The sequence below is a fragment of the Primulina eburnea genome, unplaced genomic scaffold (assembly GCF_022965805.1).
Source record: "Primulina eburnea isolate SZY01 unplaced genomic scaffold, ASM2296580v1 ctg739_ERROPOS11973397, whole genome shotgun sequence".
Lineage (NCBI taxonomy): Eukaryota > Viridiplantae > Streptophyta > Magnoliopsida > Lamiales > Gesneriaceae > Primulina > Primulina eburnea.
Genome location: NW_027331510.1, coordinates 1,640,063 through 1,661,763, shown reverse-complemented (window position 1 = coordinate 1,661,763; position 21,701 = coordinate 1,640,063). Strand labels below are relative to the sequence as shown.

The 21,701-nt window shown below is 34.1% G+C and overlaps 2 protein-coding genes and 1 pseudogene across 2 annotated transcripts; all 3 read right to left on the bottom strand.

The window, feature by feature from the left end:
- Positions 1-639: 639 nt before the first annotated feature.
- On the bottom strand, positions 640-3,415 carry LOC140821991 (probable NAD(P)H dehydrogenase (quinone) FQR1-like 2). The gene is made up of 3 exons (XM_073182695.1): positions 2,733-3,415; positions 922-1,252; positions 640-777 (listed from the first exon to the last, which is right to left on the bottom strand). Exons 1-2 carry the CDS (start codon positions 3,278-3,280, stop codon positions 1,024-1,026), a joined length of 777 nt encoding a protein of 258 aa, XP_073038796.1. The 5' UTR covers positions 3,281-3,415; the 3' UTR covers positions 640-777; positions 922-1,023.
- A 1,805-nt stretch (positions 3,416-5,220) lies between these two features.
- Positions 5,221-7,812, bottom strand: LOC140822150 (nuclear intron maturase 2, mitochondrial-like; annotated as a pseudogene).
- Positions 7,813-14,048: 6,236 nt separating this feature from the next.
- On the bottom strand, positions 14,049-20,400 carry LOC140821885 (CBS domain-containing protein CBSCBSPB3-like). The gene is made up of 14 exons (XM_073182557.1): positions 20,098-20,400; positions 18,663-18,828; positions 18,283-18,415; positions 17,487-17,657; positions 17,258-17,336; positions 17,051-17,164; positions 16,809-16,896; positions 16,530-16,635; positions 16,377-16,435; positions 15,439-15,545; positions 15,222-15,358; positions 14,679-14,761; positions 14,501-14,590; positions 14,049-14,419 (listed from the first exon to the last, which is right to left on the bottom strand). The coding sequence occupies exons 1-14, from the start codon at positions 20,250-20,252 to the stop codon at positions 14,312-14,314; spliced, it is 1,596 nt and encodes a 531-aa protein (XP_073038658.1). The 5' UTR covers positions 20,253-20,400; the 3' UTR covers positions 14,049-14,311.
- Between the last annotated feature and the right edge of the window lie 1,301 nt (positions 20,401-21,701).

Here is a 21,701-nt window from a genome sequence, read left to right as displayed (position 1 = left end):
AATGATAATCATATTTTAATATAATATAAGATTAAAAATTTGTTTGGCCGATAAATTAATAACTGGTGAATCAACAAAAGAGAAGATGCCAAGGGCTACTTTTCAAAAAAATTTAAACTGGACCAAGCAATTCAAATTTGGAGATATGTCTGGAATTTTCTACGTAAATTACATTTTATAATAATTTTCCAAGTAGATTTTATTTATTTAATTTAATTGGAAAAATCTTGAAAAACAACTTTGTTCCAGACCTGTAGATGGCAATAATAATTACAGGCTCTCGACATTTGGCTATGACAAGATTTCGATCCCCAAATATAACTTTAATCTTGCTAAAAGAAATGTAAATTATTTCATTCAAACATACCCAAGATTATAACTAATATACAAAAGAAGCACGAGTACATCATCTTGTGAACTGAAGAAGATAAGGTTAATGGCTGGCTATAAGTGACAAATTTGGAGATAGATAAGCATCAGTGTCTGATTATTTTCAATGTGCAGGTTTGATGGCGAAATATGGATATGGATAGGAATTGGGAAAGGAAGGTCATTATCATCTACATAAAATGCTCAAACACCATAATTTACAGATGCTATTATACCACTAAATTTGCAGATTTAAATACAGACACCATGCGACACAAATGTAAAAATATATAGATTTTTCAAAAAATATAGGAACATGGTAAGAAATGTGATACAAATCAAATGAACGTATATTGACTGTATAGAAACAGATTCCATGAATTCAAACCTTATTATCTTCCATTCGATCTGTAAAAAAGGAAAAAAAAAATGAATGGAATATTTACAATTTTGAAATCAATCAGAACAGCCAACATGTAGAGGAAAACCAAAGTTGAAATCAAAGAAACAAGCAAATTTTGCAAGATTATGGGAGAGTAAGCAAGAGATTACCTTTAACGCCAATTGCCAGTGGAGACATGAAAAGAAATGCCATATACTCAATAAATAAAGATCAAATCACTCCACAGGGAGTATTCGACAAATAATGTGCGGTTAACTCTGAGCAAGCCTCTTAACAATATCAGCCATGTATTTGCCTTGATGTTCTGCAATGGACAGTTTTGTTTCACTTGGTTCCCTCGTGCCATCACCTGCATAGACTCCAGCACCATACGGAGTACCTCCTCTGATGGAATCCATTTTGAACATACCACCTCCGAAAGTGTATCCAATGGGAATAAACAGCATCCAATGATGAGCTAATTGTGTGATTGCTGTCCACCTGCGGCAGAGTAATATGTGAACAGTGAAATTTATGTTCAAACATGGAGCGTCGAGTTTGAGCAACGGAAGAAACAAATATGACAATTTCTGAGGTATGTTTGTAATAAGAGGCTTCAGAAGATATATTTCAGATAAATTACATTCAAGAGCCGATTATTATACCTTATTAATTATACAAATTTCTGATGCATGGTAATTCAGATGATCGGATGGTGATAGTATGTCAGGCTAGTGATAATTCAGAGTTAATGTTCCCAGTTATTGAAAATGAAGATAAAAAACACTTGATTATACTAATTGCAGTGGTACCATGATATAGGTATATTTCATGTCCCAAAACAAAATACCAATAAAAGGAATTAAATTAAGAATGACTTTTCAGCACAGTTGATCCAATAGTTTGGAGTCAAGTTCAACAGCCTACATACTAATTTCATCATCAAGTTCTTTTGGTGCCTTGCTACGAAACTTATCCGAATCCGTTAAATCAATATGAACTCAGCCTAGAGGGCAGCAGCAACAGTCTCGATCAATTCACAGGCTTCTCTATGAGGAGGCTCGAACTTCATAGAGGAAGGTGTAAGGGGCCTCAAGAAGGGAAACAAAAGGTTCTTTCTCTTCCACAGAGCTGGTATCCTTGGGGGCAGCGTAAGGACGGAGAAACAGACGAAAATAAATGCAGAAGAATAAAAAGAGAAGGCTATATCAACTCGACTCATCCAATTAACAACTTACCAAAAGAAAGATACAACCTTTCTTTTGTGGTTTTCCAGGAAAACGTAGTATCATAATTCTTTTGCAACAATGAAGCATTTATGTGAATTCTTGAAGATCCTTATATTCCATCAACGGACAATTCCCTACAAGACATTATTTGTTGTATAACGATCCCTTGATATCTTAAACTAATCAATAGATTAAGGTTACATCCATAGTTTAAGCCTCACCTAGATTACCAGACAGGGCAGAAAAAGAAACTTTTATAATTTTTTTCACAGTATCAATCCCTAGATCAGCCTCTCTTTCTAACACACATGGAAATACACCACATACCTGTGCGTCCGCACAGATAAGAACATCCAAATCTCCACTTTCCATGCCATTCTATACCCATAAGAAAAGCTTTTGCAAGAAACTTGCTTATCCCTTGTTTAAATCTCATGAACATGGAGAGATTAAGAATACACAATTTGACGAGAAATCAGACAACGTATGAATACGCAGGGTAAATACAGTGATACTCATGACCAAAAAAAATTTCGGCAAACGCAATTAAAAAAACCATAATACAAAAAAGTAAAACATTTCATTCTTATTTTCAACATTTCCAAAGACCGACAATGAGGGGTGGATCAACAGTTGCTGAAAATGAATCAAATTTCTTTAAATATGATATTTTCATCTACCAAATTAGTCCAGCGATTGTCGCAGAACAAATACACGGATCAGTAGGAATAATTCTACTGCAAGATGCTTACGCAGTAGTCTCTTGGCCTCCACCTTGAGTTCCGGTGCTGACGAAGAAGCCAGCAGGCTTGCCAGCGAGCTTCTGCTCTCTCCACAACTGTCCCGTAGAATCAAAGAAAGCCTTCATTTGCGCAGCCATGCACCCGTACCTTGTGGGAAATCCGAATAAGAATCCATCAGCTGTCGCCAAATCATCGGGAGACCCGATCACAGGGATCGAATCGTCTTTCGGCGGAGCCTGCATTTTGCAAAGTACTTCGTCGGGTAGCGTCTCGGGAACACGGTAGAGCACAGCATCTACTCCGGGAGTCATCTCAACCCCCCGTTTCATCCGCCGGGCAAGGCCCTCCACGTGGCCGTACATGGAGTAAAAAACTATGAAAAGCTTGAGACTCCGCGTGGGATCTGAAACTGTGGAGGTGGTGGACTCATTGCTGACGACATGGTTTGTGGCAGGCGGAGAGGTGGATTCCAGGAGGCTATCATCGGAGGAAGCAGCGGCGGTTGTGGGTTTTGGAAGCTTTTTCTTGCTGGGAACACAGCCTCCACCCTTTCCCATGAATTATATAGGGAATCAAGAGATATTGGGAGGGGAGATGGTGGTGGCGATAGTTAAGTGGAGATGGTGATAAGTGAGTGGCGGAAGCTTCGCTCAGGTGTGGCGGCTCGGTCAATTGGCTGTGAAGACGATGTCGTTTCAGTTTTATGGTTTATTTATTAAATTAAAATTTTTAAAAAATGAGAAAGTAGACCCTGGCCGCTAAAAAACAAAATAAAATAAATTATTAAAGTGGGCCGGGTTAGTAATCCCGGCGCCTCGGTTTTTCATTTTTAGATTTGGATCGGCCCAAAACAATAATGGGCTATCAAAGACATCTACTGGATTGGAACCTAAGCCTTGCATACAACTTATCCTAATGGTTCGTGCATGGTATGTCATAAACCAAGATAAAAGCAACCGTCGTTTCATCCTACTTTGATTTGTCCTGATACATACATAGTTTTAATCAAGAAATTTTAACATGTATGTTGTAAAATTACATATCGAAATGCTTTAAAATTCAAAAATTATTATCTAAGAAATACGACAGCATCTATTTGAGTTTGGATCATTATCAAGTGAATCACATTTTACCACATGCATGCATGAATTTTTTTAAGAAAAACATATATATATATATATATATATATATATATATATATATATATATATATATATATGTATGTGTAATTTAGGATGAAATTTATTTGAGAGGCCTACGTTGCTCTTATCAATCTTTCCCCGTGATATATTTTACAGAAAACTTGAGGTTTTTAATTTCATTAATGAAGGAAACTACCGCACCAAATAACAGAAATTTGGGGAAGGAATTGAAGAGGAAGCTAAACGAAGAGCAAGTGAGCATGTAGGAGCAGAATTGTTCGCTTTTTGTTTTTTGGAAAATTGAATTTTTTTTTCCTCATATTTGATTCTATGATATTTTGATCTTTTAAGTTATAAAATTTAAATTTGAATCATTTATTTTTCGGATGTTTTGTTCTTATTATTAAAAATAATATTAAAATCAAAATAAAATTTGACAAAATCGAACACCATAATCAAGAAATATATATATATAAAATATTTCAAGTCTCTCACGTAGATTTAAAAATCTAATATATATATAAAATATTTCAAGTCTCTCACGTAGATTTAAAAATCTAATCAACTTACTTTCTCAAAAAAAAATTCTTACAAACACTTCAAAATAATAAAAATGCTATTAATTAACGACACGATGGTTCTAGAAAATGTAGAGAATTAACAGACTCTGTACTTTTGCATCTCTCTCTCTCCTCTGCACATCGATGGAGGAGAGTCCCGTCTCCGCGAGCCCAGTCAGGAGACGGGCACTTCGGGAGCCCCAAAAATTGTCAATATATACCCAAATCACTCTCCACCAGCCTCAACAGTTGAGTAGAAATGACAATTTCCCAGATTTCTCGCCATTTCCGAAATCTCAAAATTTTTATGGGAAGCGATTCCTTTCACTATACACTGGTAAATGCTGCTTCAATCGCTTGTGTGGCGAGCTTTGTAGTGGTTGCAACAGATGAGAAACCTGGGGATCAATTGATTGTCACCCAAGAAATTGAGAAATCGGTCAAAAGTTTGGAGTCTCACGTCCAGAAACTGACGTCTACTGAAATTCCTATAACCGAGCCGAGATGGAGCAGAGCTGCAGCCGAGAGGCTATGGGTGAACTCCCGTGGAAAAACAGGAGCTTATATGAGGTTTGTTATTTACTTTCTCAATTATAGTCTAGTGGTCTGATAATAATCTCATTGAGCTTGATTTTACAAGTTAATTTTCTTTGTTTTTTTGGGTGTTTTCACCATGAAGAATACTAATCAATGAACGAGAAATTCAGTGAGTTATAAATATTTGAACTAGAGTGCTCATCATCTTCGCTTCAAACTCAAATAAAATAATCAACATAGAGCAAGTAGATAAAGATATCAGCAAATAACTCTTCAGGATTAACACTCCGCTCATTTGAAAATGTTGTGCTTACCCATGAACGAAGTACGAGTGTTGCTTGAATTATATAATTCTCTTACAAACTATTCTGCAGTACATAAAGAACTAGAAAGAATAATTACCCTCGAATGGGAAAAAACTGACTTAATTACCTTACATTTGTGCAACATGGATCCTTTCTACCTTTTCTTCTTCATCGTCCATTCTTTCATTTGAATCCGACAATAAAGCCTCTTCATTGTTCAGTTCATTCTCACTGATTCGGGTAAAGGAAAGATTGTCCACAGAAATTGCATTCTTTTTATAATTCCATACTAGCATCGAAATGTAATCTTGAGGTGAAATCAGACCTTGTTCTTTAAGGCAGTCACGTTGCTCATCAAGAGTTTGAGAGTCTTCAAGCCCAATAAATTCGAGCAATGCTTTCTCGTGATCTGGCCTCCAGTTAGCTGGAAATATGGTATGGTCAGTCTCTGGTACAAGAGACATTCGGGTGTTTTGAAGCCCATCAATTGATTCCACAAGACCCATTCTCAGTAAATTATGGTACTCAGGCGATTGCCCTTTCTTTTCCTTCAAAGGGCGACTCAAATTCCGAGAACCAATCTTGTAAACCTTTGCTCGTGACCTTAGCTTGTACTTAGCAGCATAGAGCTTTGCAAGTGAACCTCTAAGGATGTAAGAGCAAAAATTAACGATTTTCTTCCTATTGTCTGCATATCGATACCACTCAGCCATTGTGCTCAAGAACTTGTTCATCTGAGCGTTTGTGTGAGCCTGGGTAGCATGAAACATTCTAAAGCAAGGTTGTGGATCTGGATCCCTATCTCCCTTCAGAAAGTTAGCTTCCTAAACTGTTTGATGCACTGCTTCAAGCTTGCAGTGACTGACAACAGTGTCCCGACACCCTTCTCACTGATTATTTTTCCACCAGTAGCCGTATATCTTAGAGTAGGATAGACAACCCTTCGGCATAATACATGGTCAAGAAACATGATGCCTTTAGTAATGTGCTCAATCGGGAGGCTCTCGTTGTCAAGTTTCAGCATATACTTCTGGTCACAGAATTCTATCAACTGCTTTCTAAGAGTTGCTGCGTCGGCCCTCGGTCCCCTGACTCCAATCAAAATGTGACCACCATAGCGGATGTAGTCAATCTTCCGAGTCTTATCTGGGCCACTAGTTGGCACAAATTCCGGCCAAGACGTATTGCTTTGTTCTGCATACACATCAGGAGAGTTCCATATGACATCTCTGGTAGATGGTCTATAAAATTCTTTAATTTTACCTTCCATCCAACGATCCAATTCATCCAGGCATATGTTAGCCAAAAGAGGACTAAGGATTCCACAATGGCCCCAAGAAGGAAGTATTTCGGCCTCCTCTGGTGCAAACCCAAAGAAGGTTATCAACCAATACGGATCAGGCTTCGGCTCATCTTCTGCCAGAACTCTCTTTTTTTGATGCTTTCTTTTAGTCTTCTTTTTCTTCTCCCCATCATCAATCTTACTAGTGATAACAGGTGTGGCCAACGCTGCCTTTATCAAATCAACCACTTTCTTATCCCTTACGTCCCTCGTTAAAGCACTAATAACCATACCAATTTTCATTCCATCCAACACTGTACTCAAATCCCCCTTTATATACCACAAGTACCCTGCAAAGTTCCGCCTAATCACCCTCAGAACTGTTTGGGCATTCCTGCCTCGCCGAAACACAAATGACTTTTGCGAGAACCTAGCCTCATATACTGGCTCCAAAATCATGAATAATACCTCTTGGACAATCCTATCTTGAAAAGCAGCTGGCTGCGTAGTTGTCAAGATTGCCTTGATCTTCCTCTTCGACAAAGACTCATATTCTGTCTTATCCTTTGGTGACTTGACGAAAAACTCTAACCTAGCTCCCCACTTGAACTTACTATCAAGAACTGCATTACGTAGAGCCAACAAATCCTCCAGAGCAGCGCGTGTGATGGAACTTCGTGGCATGTACGCACCCATATCATCAGCAGAAACCTTTTGGTACGCCAAAACCCACAATTCAAATCTCCTGAAATAATTCTTCAAATTGGTAATAGTTTTCTCGGGTTCTCTGAAGTTTTCAATCCACATTTGAGAACAAACTGCAACACCGTCCTCCTTCATCAAGGTGGCCGGGTCATTCGGGTCAGGCACTCGCCTATAATAAGTAGAAGTGCTAAGTGCTCTTGATAGAAAAAACCCACGATTATTTCTTAGGTTGACAGCATTTGTCAATTGAGGATGAAGCAACACGTAGTGGCGGTGATTTGGAGATAAAACTGTGGCTCTACTTCTGAGTGCTCTGCGGCAAAACACCATCACACTTCGATGCATTTAACAGAGCTCAGAGCACCACAAGGAAAATGCAAAAAGGATAAAACTTTCAATCAATCATAACCCAACAAAATTGAAACTTGCGACAGTGGCTCCAATCGCAAAAAGAAAATCAATTAATAAAGGGTCCTACTCTGAACCTTACTCTGTAACAAGTATTTTGAACCGGGAGAGGGGACTGCAACTGCGTTCAGCTTTGCTTTTGATCTGTTTCTCTTACAATATTTTTTCAAAAATTCAAAAGTTGATTTTATTTTAGCATGTCAGAGATTGATGAATTATTAAAGCAAATTACATCAACACCTCTTTGTAAAAATTATATTTAAAAAAATCATATTAAAAATTTTGTGTTTTAAAATTCATTCATGAAACCCATTAGAAATTAGGTAGATGTGCTACAATTTTTTTAGGCAAAAACTTGTGTGAGACGGTCTCACGGGTCGTATTCGTGAGACGGATCTCTTATTTGGGTTATCCATGAAAAAGTATTACTTTTTATGCTAAGAGTATAATTTTTTTTTGTGAATATGGGTGGGTTGACACGTCTCACAGATTAAGATCCGTGAGACGGTCTCACATAAGATCCACTCATTTTTTTAACGCATGAGTTAAATATTAATGATTTTTTTTAAAAAAAATAGAAGATATATTAGCTATTAATATTTTTAGGAGGTTCTATGCTTTTTAGACTTTTCATCTAGGTGTGGTACAGTTAACCCTGAATTATTAAATTAAAGGGTTATAAAATTGGTAATAGATTTGTGTCTATATTAAATTAATTTTCCACTCTAATTTTCCTACTGATATCTAATGAACACATACTTCTTCTATTTCAACTGTTAGCTTAGGGTGTATTTGGTAGATGAATTTGAAATTCATTGATTTTGATTATAGTTTTATTGATTATATAATAAAATAATAAATTAAATCTTTAGTTTGCACTATACTTATTTACACGTTAGTGATTTCAAATGAGATAATTATTGGATAAACATGAAATTTATCATAATTAACATAAAACATATAAATATGAATTTGAAGTTTATGGTTTTACATCTCTAAACAACAAAAATGTATTTGAAATCTTTGAATTTAGAATCTATCAACTCAAACGCAACATTAACTAACATATTTAAATGTTGATCGAATTGATATTTAATGAGTGAATTTACTCAGAATTGTAGCAAAAATTTTGGTATACTTTATGCACATAATAAAATCAAAATTGTCAATACTTTAACACTAAAAATGGCCCAAAAGTAACTGAACGCCTAAACTCGAAGAATTTATATGTAGTTACAATATTGGTGAATATAAGTTAACGAATTTTTTTAAAAGATTGCATCAACATACAAATTGATTTTTTTTAAAAAAAAAAATCAATACAATGTTAACATTTTCATTAATTCAATCTAATTTTTTGAAAAACCTAGTAACTTAACGTTTAAACACATGTAATTTATATTGTTCATCCATATTACTTCGACTTCGTTGTAAGTATAAGTTAATGAAATAAGAAATAACATTAATACACGTTGATGTTTTTTTAAAGAAAACCAACAGATATAATGTTAAAATCTTCATGAATTCAATTTATGTAAAATTTGAGTTCCACTAAATCCATTTCGGAAATTAAAAATAAACAATAAAAATGTCTAAATTAAATGAATTGGATATATGTTTTCTAGTTTCGGATTCCATTATATAATTTATTTATTAATGTCATTATGTGTTATTCAGACATTGATGGAATTTACATAACATGTGATCCAACATCACTACAGGAACGAACGTTAGGTTTCAAGCAGCTGCTCTGCCATCGACTCGCTGCCCGAATATATTTCAGCTGCCCACAACACTTTTTCCCTAATTGATCTTCTTGAGGATTTGGAAGAACCCTGTTAAGACATTAAGTTTTAATCCTACCTTTTAATCAATTGTGATCCAACATCACTACAGGAACACTTTATCCTAATGGTGCAACCGTTGTTTCATCCTACCTTGATTTGTCCTGATACATACATAGTTTTAATCAAGAAATTTTAACATGTATGTTGTAAAATTACATATCGAAATGCTTTAAAATTCAAAAATTATTATCTAAGAAATACGACAGCATCTATTTGAGTTTGGATCATTATCAAGTGAATCACATTTTACCACATGCATGCATGAATTTTTTTAAGAAAAACACACACACACACACACACACACATATATATATATATATATGTATGTAATTTAGGATATAAGCAACCGTCGTTTCATCTTACCTTGATTTGTCCTGATAACATACATAGTTTTAATCAAGAAATTTTAACATGTATGTTGTAAAATTACATATCGAAATGCTTTAAAATTCAAAAATTATTATCTAAGAAATACGACAGGAATGCTTTAAAATTCAAAAATTATTATTTATCAAGAAATTTTAACATGTATGTCGTCCGGGTACGTATAGCGTTGAAACATGTGCGGTCGGTTCGAGAAAACGAGGGCGGTTTGCAACTTCCTAAAAAAATTCCAAATCATGTTAAATGTTATTTTTAGAAGTTTTAAAGGATATGCATGGTATATGCTATTTTTAAAAGTTTTAACGTATTTGCATGTATTTGCTATTGTTAGCAATTTCGATGTATACGAATGATATGAGCCATTGTTGGGAATTTTAAAGAATATGGAAAGTCATGAATGTTTTATGAAATTAAAAGGTAAAGGGAAATATTTTTGAGGAATGTGAATTGATCGTGACGAAAAGTAGTAAGGAATCCGTTGAAAACGGGAACGGTGAACTTGCAATAACGAAAGGGAGTGAACCGTCGAAAACGTGGGCGGGAATCTCAATGATAACGGATCCGTTGAAAACGTCAACGGTGAAGTTATGTTTATGATAGTCGGTGGGATCGTCGAAAACGTGGACGTTGAACCCGGCGGCCTAGTACTATGGTTTATAGATTGATCAATCGAATAAAAGCTGTTCACTTTCGAGGATCGGACTTCACATAAAAATGATAATTTTAAAGGGAAAATGTTCATATTTAAGCATGATTTCAAAGGTTGCATGTTTTAAAGGTTTAACGTTTGCATGAAAAATCTATTTTCTTGCTATGTGAGGTTTGGCCATGCTGAGTCATTAGACTCATTAGGGTTGAATGGTTGCAGGTAATGATGATGTTGAGTCGTGAGGTGCGGACTATCGAGTTATCCGGAAGGCATAGTGCAAACCCAAGGACCTATAAATTCCGCATATGCTAAAGACATTAAATGAATTTATGATTACCGTTTTATTTATAGATTGTTAAGATGCTAGAAATTATGGAGTTAAATGTTAGACTTTTAATGCTTATTTTACTTATTCCGCATGAATGATTATGGATGATATGGAGTTTGGTTATTTGATTATTTATGCTAGTTTACTTATGATGAAATAATTATGCATGGCTTTAAAAAAAAAAAACTAGTGTAAATTAAAATGAATTAGAAGTTAGGGTCGTTTCAACAATCATTGTTAATCTTGCAGATCTGCATTGATTGACCTTCCAGATCAACACGATTTACGTTGAAAATCTTTTAAATACGCTTTCTAACTATTGATAAAATATGGTGTAGAATGACTTCGTGTGTAACATGAAAACCATGATCTCTTATTTATAGACTACATTTTGTATTTGAGCTCGTCATTCAAATAAAAAAGTCTACTTAGTCTCTAGACATCAAAGGTTTACCCTATACCATATATATTAAAGCCCAAGCCTTGTTTAGATAACTTTTATGGGCTAACTTTATTTGACAGTCATCAATACATAATTATTAACATATAAACCCGTTAATTGAAATTATGTTCCAACATTATCCAGTGATATGGAGAGGCAGAACAGAAGAGGGTGATTCGGGAACTCGAAAGGGTTGTAATATAACTGTCACAGACATTGTCTATGAAGCTAGATATATTGTCGAATTGTTCACGGCTGAGGATGTAAGAGACAGGATTCAAAGTGCAAACACTAGTAGAATTTTTTGTTTTTATTTCGTCACTGATTACCTCGGCGATTATTAATTATGAAGTAGTATATACCAATCAACTTCGGTAATAACACCGACGAAGTGAAACATTATTTTTTACTTCACAATTTAAAAAACACGGGCTTCACTTCTAATTTTCTGTAACATTTTACTTCGACGAAATAGTTTTGATAAGGTAAAAAGTTAAAAAAAATTGAAATTTATATTTAGTAAAGTAAAAAAATGAACCATAATTTTAATTAATTTTCCTTAAATTATTTCTCGATCCCTTAAAATTGTGTCGAATGTAAAGAAAGAATTTACTTCACCACAACTCAATGTAAAGTCGTTCTCCATTAATTATTTCACTACAATAAAAAAATGAAGTCTTTTAAATCTACTATTTTGTCATTAAATGTAAATTGTGAAGTAACAAAAAATCAAATAATTAACAAACAAAAAACAAAGTTTTTAGCGACGGTTTTTAAAAAATCGACGTAAATATTTGCGATGGTTTAGGTAAAATACCTAAAATTGTTAGAATTTTGCGAAATTAGCGACGGTTTGTCGCTCATTAGCGACGGTTTCAAAAACCGTCGCCAAATCGGCAACGGATTATAAAATTGTCGCAACTAAAATCGTCGCAAATTAGTGACGGTTTTAAAACCCGTCGCCGATTCTTTTTGTGACAGTTTGGAAAACTGTCGTACAAACGGTCGCGAAAACGAATCGGCGACGGGTTTTTCATCTGTTCCATTATACATTAATAATTAATTAATGACATTTATCTTAGTGCATGTGGGGGGTATTTCATCTGTTCCATTATTTAGTAATTTTAAGAGTTTAAAACTTTTAAAATTAGTATTTTATGAGATGTTAGTAGTTTGAATCCTAAATTAATTATTTTGTGAGTTTATGATTTTAGAACTTTTAAAGTCTAGTATGGTGTGTGTTATATTTTAATTAAAGAGTTTTATTTAAAAGTGAGTAGAGTTAGTATTTCTAACTAATTTATTAATTGAGCTAACTTTTTATTTGCATTGGATTAGCATGTCATTTATTTTAATTAAGCAAAATCAATTCCCTAAACTATTCTAAAACACACGCTACACACACACAAACACACTTTTACACACTTGTGACTTGGCCCGTAGGCCCAGTGGGCTTGCCCACCCTGTGGTGTCACTCACGGGCTTTCCATAGGCGTCGTATGGATTACTCATAAAATTCTTAAGCCCATGAACTTAAGTATGTGCCTTCCCAGACTTGAACCCATAACCATCAATCTATATATGACTAGAACCAATAACGTCACAATGTTCCCAATACATACGCCAATGCAACAGAACAGCTGGCTTTTGACGTGGGTGGCGGCGGTGCAGCTGAATGCGAGTCTTAGTGCATGTGGGGGGTATTTCATCTGTTCCATTATACTATTAATAATTAATTAATGACATTTATTTATTTCTTTTCTTATTATAAATGACTAAATGGTCAAACATTTTAATTTTACTAGTTTTGGGTGTGTAATAATTATTATCAAAATCTATATCAAATCGAATGAAATACCTATATTCACTATATTCTATACTATAATATAAAATATATATTTCTATCTATTTCATAAATATATGAAATTTCAATATTTCTCAAAATATATTTCTATATGTATATACCTAAACTAATTTTTAAATTAGTTTCTATTTCAAATTATTTTTAATTCATTGTTGCAAATAATTTGACACTTATTCCTCAACTTCAAATCATATCTTTCATGATATCAAATGCTAATGCATGCCCTCCTTATCATACACATCGCCAAAGGCTTTTAAAAACATATATCAAAGTTTAATAAATCAAATTATATATATATATATATATATATATGTATATATAACTGATTTAATAATATAATAGTGGTGGTATAATTCTTTTTTTTAGAAGCAGTTGCACAAAACGAACATTTGGTATTTAAAACTAATAGTCTCGCGTCTTGTACTTTTATACAGTAATAATAAATAATAAATTACATCCTCCATTTGTAGTGAAATTTAAACTTATGTCCATTTATAATCCAGAACATTTTTAGTTTGGAGGATAGAGAGAAGCTTCATAAATTATTACATACTCCATTTTAATTTGAAAACATTTTTAAATTTGTTTTTTTGAAGAAAAAACGTTTTTAATTTAAAGCCTCGTTCATTACATCATTTCTGCAAACACGTTGGCTTCATTTCCCGAAAGTACTTTCTATCATTATCTGACTATAGCAAATACTAATAACATGCCTTAATTTTAATAAGTGTCCACATCAACAAAATGCATTTTTATTCAACCGAAAAAAAAAAAGAATAACGGAGAAGGTTTTTAACAAGCTTCGGTTCAAGCCCATTTCCGTCACCTGCCAGCAGCGTAAAAGGTATTTATTAATATAGCACTCCGGCAGGTACCATTCAAACTCAAAAATAAGATTAGTTTCACAGACTAATGTCATGTTCCGATACAGATATAATAAATATATGTAGCACCTGTTCCTTCGTACATGACGTATAATGATATATACAAAATCATTTTTAAATTTAACTTCAAGACGTATTGCTCATGCGTGTGTGAGTAGTAAAAACTAAAACATGAGATGAAACATCTCGAATGCATCGATATGCAGCAGCTAATACATAGACCAGAGCACCTGGACTTTCAATGATATTTCTTACCAACATAGTAACACAAAAATGATGGCTTGCAAGTTGTTCTTTTTACCTTTTTCACCCTTTCTCTTTTGCCCTTTTCTTGATCTGCTGTGAGTTGTAACTAGCACCTTCAAATATATACCAAATTTATGTATTCCAATTGTATAGTTCCACTCGCAACTAGCACCTTAAAAAAATCATTCTCACACCTTTAGTCCCACTGATCTTGCATGGCTAACAGCACTGACAAGATCTGAGTCTGTCATGAGCAGGACTTTATCTCCTTCGTCATCTTCATACTAAACAGAATTAGGAAAATAAATTAAAAGGTCTTAATTGGTTTGACATGAAAATTTACCAAAATTCTTCAATGTTCTTTTAACTCACCAAAGGTTGAGAGAAAATCCGATCGTTTGATGCACCCAGCCTTTGCATAACAGCAGAAACAAGCTCAGATAAATTCTCAAAGCCTGAATGGGAGAGGGAATCAGAACATGGAACATCAAAAGGGACGACTTTGTTCATTAAACTTGATAACAAAAAGACTGCAACCAAAAATTCGAGCCCCCTGCCTACTATAAAAAAAAATTCAACAGCTAGACATTTATACCACATCAACCTTCTCATAGAGAACAATGCGAGTTCTTGCTGCACAGCAACCTCGACATGTTATATATATTTTTCTTCATTTTCTTGCTTCATTTGTTCACAAAACCAAAAACTCAATGCACCACCAACACTTGATGCTGCTGTTGTAGTACTAACAGTCCGGCTTTAAAAACTGATTTTGAAAAACAATTTTCGGTTTATACAAGAAATAGACTACAATAAATACAATACCAAGTAAAAGATATACAATCATATGACAGAGTAAGAATCATGAGGTGTTCAGTTTCATCTAACCTATGCCGGCAATAAAGTCTAACTCACCAAAATTAAATCGATGCACACGTCCTTTATGGTCCACAAATTTGAAAGAAAATGAACTCCCAAAACCGAGAGATGGGTATGTAGCCTTTGTGTGCTCGGTTCCTTCTGATGCCATGTATTGGGACATTGACATCTCACTGTACATCAAAGCATGCAAGGGGAACAGTCATATCTATAGATCATTAATTATGTTCTCAATAGAAAGGTGAAGGACAACCTGTGAGTATCATAATCATCTGGGGGCTCTAGATTTAGTGCTGAATCCCAGAACTTTTGCATCACTGTATTTGCTACATCATTGGCAACATCAGAGCTACTTTCAACCTTCATAGAAATATTTAACCTACTCAATTCTCTAAACTCTCTGAAAAAATCATCACTACCATGTTCAATTAAATTCTATTTTGTTCCCATTTTATTAAATGCTGATTCTTATTCATATAAATAAAAGCATATTTCAAGAACATTTTACCCGGAAGAAAAGCCTCAGTAAAAGAATATGTACTCACTTTCACAAAAAAAAATTGTACTTCTATATCATAACGAATCTCTAAAGCAAAGGCAGAAGTATAAAAATACAAGATTGAAGTCATTCATGATGTAAAAATTTCTCATAAAAAGTTAATACAAACAAAAGAATAGCTGACTAATGTCATTTTTTATCATCCAATAAATGTGTCCTTCAAAAACACAAAAAAACAGACAAAAGCATAGAAATATCTTATTTATGCAACCTCATTGAGTGTCAGAAGTATATAGACAGCCTTACATAAAATATTTGCCATTAAAATTCAAAGAACTAAAAACAAGTTAATAAAATCATCAACTCTTAATACTTGTGCTAAAATGGCCATCTATTTCCACAATTGGAAGAATCATCTCAAGTTACCAAAACTCAACAACTGATCGTATTCCTTTAAAAAAATCAAGATCGCATTTAAGAAATGGAAGACATGAAGTAAGTTAGTAACAGTTGGCAATAAAAAGTTTATAAACTGTTTCTAAACATAATGAACCCCGTTAAATTCCACAAATATACCAAACATGAAGGTGAAAACTCGTAGTTTTCATCACAAGTACGAAAATATCAAAAGGTAAAAAGCAATATATTGTGCACGGGCCTTAAACAGCACTCAAAGCATAAAATAACTTTACCATAGAAATTGCTGCCTGAGTTATCTGCAAAACATCCATGCAGGCAGCAATACCTCCGTCTGCCGGCCTCCCCAAATATAAAAAGTATTAAAAACTCGAAGCTTGAAATCAGATCATTTTGCTTAGAATAGAAAAGGGTGACAATATGATCACCTTTTTCCAGAACAGGCAAATGTAAAAATTTCCCGTCATGCATTATGTGCAATGCTTCAAGGATTGTTGACTCCAGTGTTACACATTCTGGGTTCTGTGTCATTACCTAGACAAAGAGAAGTAGCATTGGAAAAAGATAAGTCAGCAGAAACATCTACATCCAAACAACCGTGGAGTAAAAGTTAGGCAACACAGTCCACTAGGTCATTCGATTTTTAGTCTGTTATCACACAGAAGTGTTCTCAACCACAATATACAGCACAGACAAAAGCCTAAAACAAGAAAGAAACAGCTCCAAATCTTTTCCACTAAAGTCAACTCGGGAGAGAGATTTTGGGCCACAACTCGCATGAGTATATCCTTTGATATGCAACAATATCCAAATAATAGCCATGAGCAAGGATAAAAAGCACAGATCAATTCAGACTCCACTACATGAATATCCGTATATATACATATTATATATGTGTGTGTGTGTGTGTAATAAAGTAAAAGAAAGATGTTCTGGACAAAAGTCATACGTTAATATCCCCTGAATCTTATTTCCTGTCATGACAACCACCGAATTGACTCGTAACTCACGCATCATTTTAGCAGCAACATAAACAGGATCAGATAGATATATTATTGCAACCCTGAATTTGTGATCAATTACATGGTAGTTTTTTAAATGCAAACAATAAGACAACTTTCCATCTAAAAGAATAGGCTAGCAAGTTCCGTTGTACCTAGAATTATCGGAAATGATAGCTGATAAAGAAGGCTTGAACGTGCGTTCCCTGAGAGTTTCTACAAAAGCTGATGGTGCTGAAATACAGAAGAACAACAAAATAAAAAAAACAGCTACAGTGGAAATTGAATTAGCTGACAAACAAACCTTGTAATTTTTTTTTTACAGAAAATATCCCTTTTATAGAACCGTTATTTAACACAACAGCCACAGAAATACAAACTGACCAGAGAAATTGCTCCTGAACTGACGTTCAACTCCTTCAACTGCTGCTGCAATGGCACTTCCCTGCTCTGCGGCCTTCTCCATTCTTGATATGGCATCATAAAGACATTTTGTGATGTCTAAAAGAGCTATAACTTCTCCATTCTCAACAACAGGGAGGTGCCGGAATTTACCTATAGTAGGTAAAAGAATACCAGGAAAAGTTAACACTGTACTTATAAGTAAAGGTGCATGTTCAAAATGAGATTAATGGAGCAAGTTAACAGAAACAAAAAACCTAAGCTCATGAATATTACGCTACGAGTAATTTTTTTGGCATATTTTGCTGGGATAAAATGGAAATAAAGTTGTAGCATATAAACACTTATAATCGACATTTCGCAGAAAATTATAATCTAGGAAGGTAAAATATTTTAAAAAATGATTACACATGTACAATTAACGTTTGAGGTCATAAAGCATTAACGTTTGAGGTCATAAAGCAAGACAACCACCCAAGTTCAAGGAGCAGAACCATTGCCACATGTTTAAATAGCTTGTTCTTATCTGGTGATCAATCTACAAGTAGTAGCAATTTTCTAAGTACAGAATAAGGTTGACTTTACCCTGTCACCATAAGCTCCGCCATAATACACCATTATCTTTCTGTAAAGTGCCAATTCTTTCGACTGTATTAAATCCATATGATGTCAATAACATGTAGATTTTTTCAAACTCACTTTCTTAAAATCAACCAATTTTAAAAGGCTTGTTCAGTAAGTATTACAACAAGGAAAAAGAAGACTTAGAAGAAGAAACCTTGAACCATCTTCTGAAGAGCCTCAATAGCCAATGAATCTGAATTCACAAATATTGGGTTCCTTGTCATCACTTTCGAAATTATTGTTTGCTCTGGCCTCAACTCCTCAGCTATGACTCTGGTTGCAATGTCCTATTCACACAAAACCTGAATTAGTATATAAAAATTCATTGACGGTGATGTTATATGTTACGTTTTCCTAGAATTGGAGATCATCAGTTCCATGACAGATAAGGTGTTCACTGCAATAAGCCTATTCAGAAACATTACCTTATAAAGCACCTTCTTCCATCTCCTTCAGGGAAAAATCAATAATTTGAAACCAAACCCATTTACTGTAATCATGGATTGTCAGCCAGTTACACACCCACAATAATACCTTATCAGTTACAATTCCTGAAAGCAGAGCATTAGCATCAGTTAGCAAGACAGCATCAACGCGCTGGGCTGCCATCCTCCTACATGCATCTGACACAGTGGTCCCTTCAGGAATTGTAAGTGCCTTAGAGAGCCTTAGTTTCTTCACTGTCCTTTCCCCAACAGAGCTACATATACAACGAAAAATATGATGTCAGCATAGTGCATAGACAGGGAGCTGAATAAAAAATGGAGTCAGAATATACATTCAAACATAGAAGTAAACGAGGGGGGAAACCACTATATATTTGGACCTAAATTGTCTGCCTTGATACACTACACTAGGAAAAAATATACCAATACCACGTTAAAAATATAATGAGATGGTCATCCGCTGGTTGAAATGTTTCACTTCCATATGATACACGGATAAAAATTTAAAGCAACAAAATACTAAAAATAAACCAAAGGAGAAACTGAAATAATCTGCATTGACAATGACATAATATGAGTGCAAGAGACAAGCCGAACTCCCAACGACTACCATTCTAGGTGAGATCTCTTCGTGCTTATTAGTCATTCCACATTTTGTTGTAGTGCCAATACGGGAAATGTAACATTACCGACAGTTACCTGGTGGAAACCCTTTCCACCATAACAAGAGCACCAATATTGGGATTTGGGCCATTAGTCCAAGAGAAAGTCCAAACCCAAAAGACTAGCCTTTTAAGTGGAACTGTGGAAGAACCCCTCAAACCAATTGAGCACTCCACTTTTTATAGTGAAGCAAATGTCGACACAGACCATACTACAGACAGTTACACAATAGTAGCTTTCACAGGTTGCCACCCCTTCTGCCACGTCAACTCTCTGAACAAGCGTATGAACTTAGGCCATTAGCGACCCAAATCCAAAAACATAGCTTTCTACATAGTAGAAATTGTCAAGCCAATTAGTCACTTCATAACTCATTATGAGGCCATAGTGGGACATGGAACATAGATAGATAATTATGTCAAAACTTGGTATCAGAAGGAGCTCCATAGGAACAAACTATTTACCAAAAGACAATGCTAATTTCCATATATATCACTCTCAAAACACACCTGGCCGATCCCAAGATGATCTGCATCATAGATTCCAAACCCACGTGTACATTTAAATTTTCTGCTTCTGAATTTTTCAAAAACGTGGCAAACTGGCAGTAAAAGGATCCACGTAACAAGCTAAATTCCTCTTAACACCCCTCAAGCAGTTCCTGACTCAGAATATTTCAGGAACCCAGAATATTTCAGCTTCTTCGAGTTCCTGACTCATAATATTTCAGCTTCAAGATTCAATCTCTTTCTCCGAAGACCCATAATTCCAAAATTGAACTTAATTCTTAAATATGATATAGAAAAGAATTTTTAGTAACGAGAAATATGACACAAATGAAATAAATCACGGAAACTTACGATTGAGTAGGGGAAGTAGGCTTGGCGTGAAACCCATTAGCATCAGCGGCTCCGTTCTCGGAAGGTGGAGCCGAAGACTTCCTGACGGTTGATGAATTGCGTCTTTGAACCGTACTGCTGCGTCTGGGCGGCGGAGGACCCATCGGACCACTCATTTCTTCCTGATATATTTCCTTTTCAATCAATCACCGAGTCATCTAAAATTACGAAAATTCTACGGGGAATTAGGGCAGTCATTCAGGGGATTCCCTAACACTCTCCCCACTTCCGAAGAGCCGCAGCAGAAATTTTTTATTTAATGACTTTTTTTAAATGATGAACTTTTGTGGAGTTGATAGATTTTTATTGACTTTTATTGAATCTCATAGAATTTTAAAACAAATTTCATAGACTCTTATAGACTTTTTTTCAAGATTTTTGTAGACTTTTGTAAACTTTTTCATAGAATTATGTGAATTTTGTAGTTTATAATTGTGATTTATTTTTTATTAATTTTTTAAAAATAATTATTGGACATAGATAACCTCTTCAATTTTAAATTATTTTTTATTTATGAATGTAAATGGATTTTACTTACTTAAAAGTTAAATCAATTTAATTTGTGAAAAACGACAAATGAACTATCCAATTTATTGATTTTTATGTCAATTCAACATATTAATGAACAATATTTTTATAAGTTCATAATAAAATTTTATTAAAAGAACACTCAAAATAATGAGTAGTCTTTTATAAAAAAAAATCTAATCATTACTGACAATTTGATCAGTATCGTTCTACATTTCATTGTGGTATCCCTCCATGCATTAGCATTTGCTCGTTGTTGTTTTTGAGTATTAAATAACTGATCAAAGTCGTCACCTTCATAAACTTGTGCTGATGAAGACAATCGAACTTCATTATCTGGTTCAATTTGAAATTCATCAAATTGACACTTCTTTCAAAGAAAATTGTGTAATATAGCACATGCCAATACAAGCCCTGTTAGGAGTGAGAAAAATACCGAATTTTCGGTATACCGAGATTACCGTAACAAAAAAATATTGAATTTACCGAATTTTAAGTATACCGAAAATTTCGGTACGGTACGGTAACAATACCGAATTTTTCGGTACGATAACGATATCTAATTTGATAATTTTGGTATATACCGAAATACCGGAAAAATATACAAAATTTTTAAAATATATACTATTTTTAAAACAATAAATTATAATTTTTTTAAAATGTAAGGTTTTTTTGTTTCGGTGTACCGAAAATTTTGGTATAGTATCGGTATGAATTTGCTTATACAATAATTTAAGATATATATTAACTAAAATTAAAGAAAATAATTAAAAATAAAATGTTATATAATAATTAATAAAAATATTAAATTTTAATTATGTTTTTAAAAAGTACAAATAAAAGGAAAAATAAAGAGATGAGAAAATAATGAAAGTTTGTATTGAGTAAGTGAGTTTGAGAGATTTTTCAATTAAATGTACATCAAAATCTTTAGGTTGAATCAAAGACTTTTGTTGACATTTTATTGTTGTACCTTATGCTATAATTCTTGTACTTAATAGAATTTCATAGAGTCATTAAAAGTCTATTGACATTTT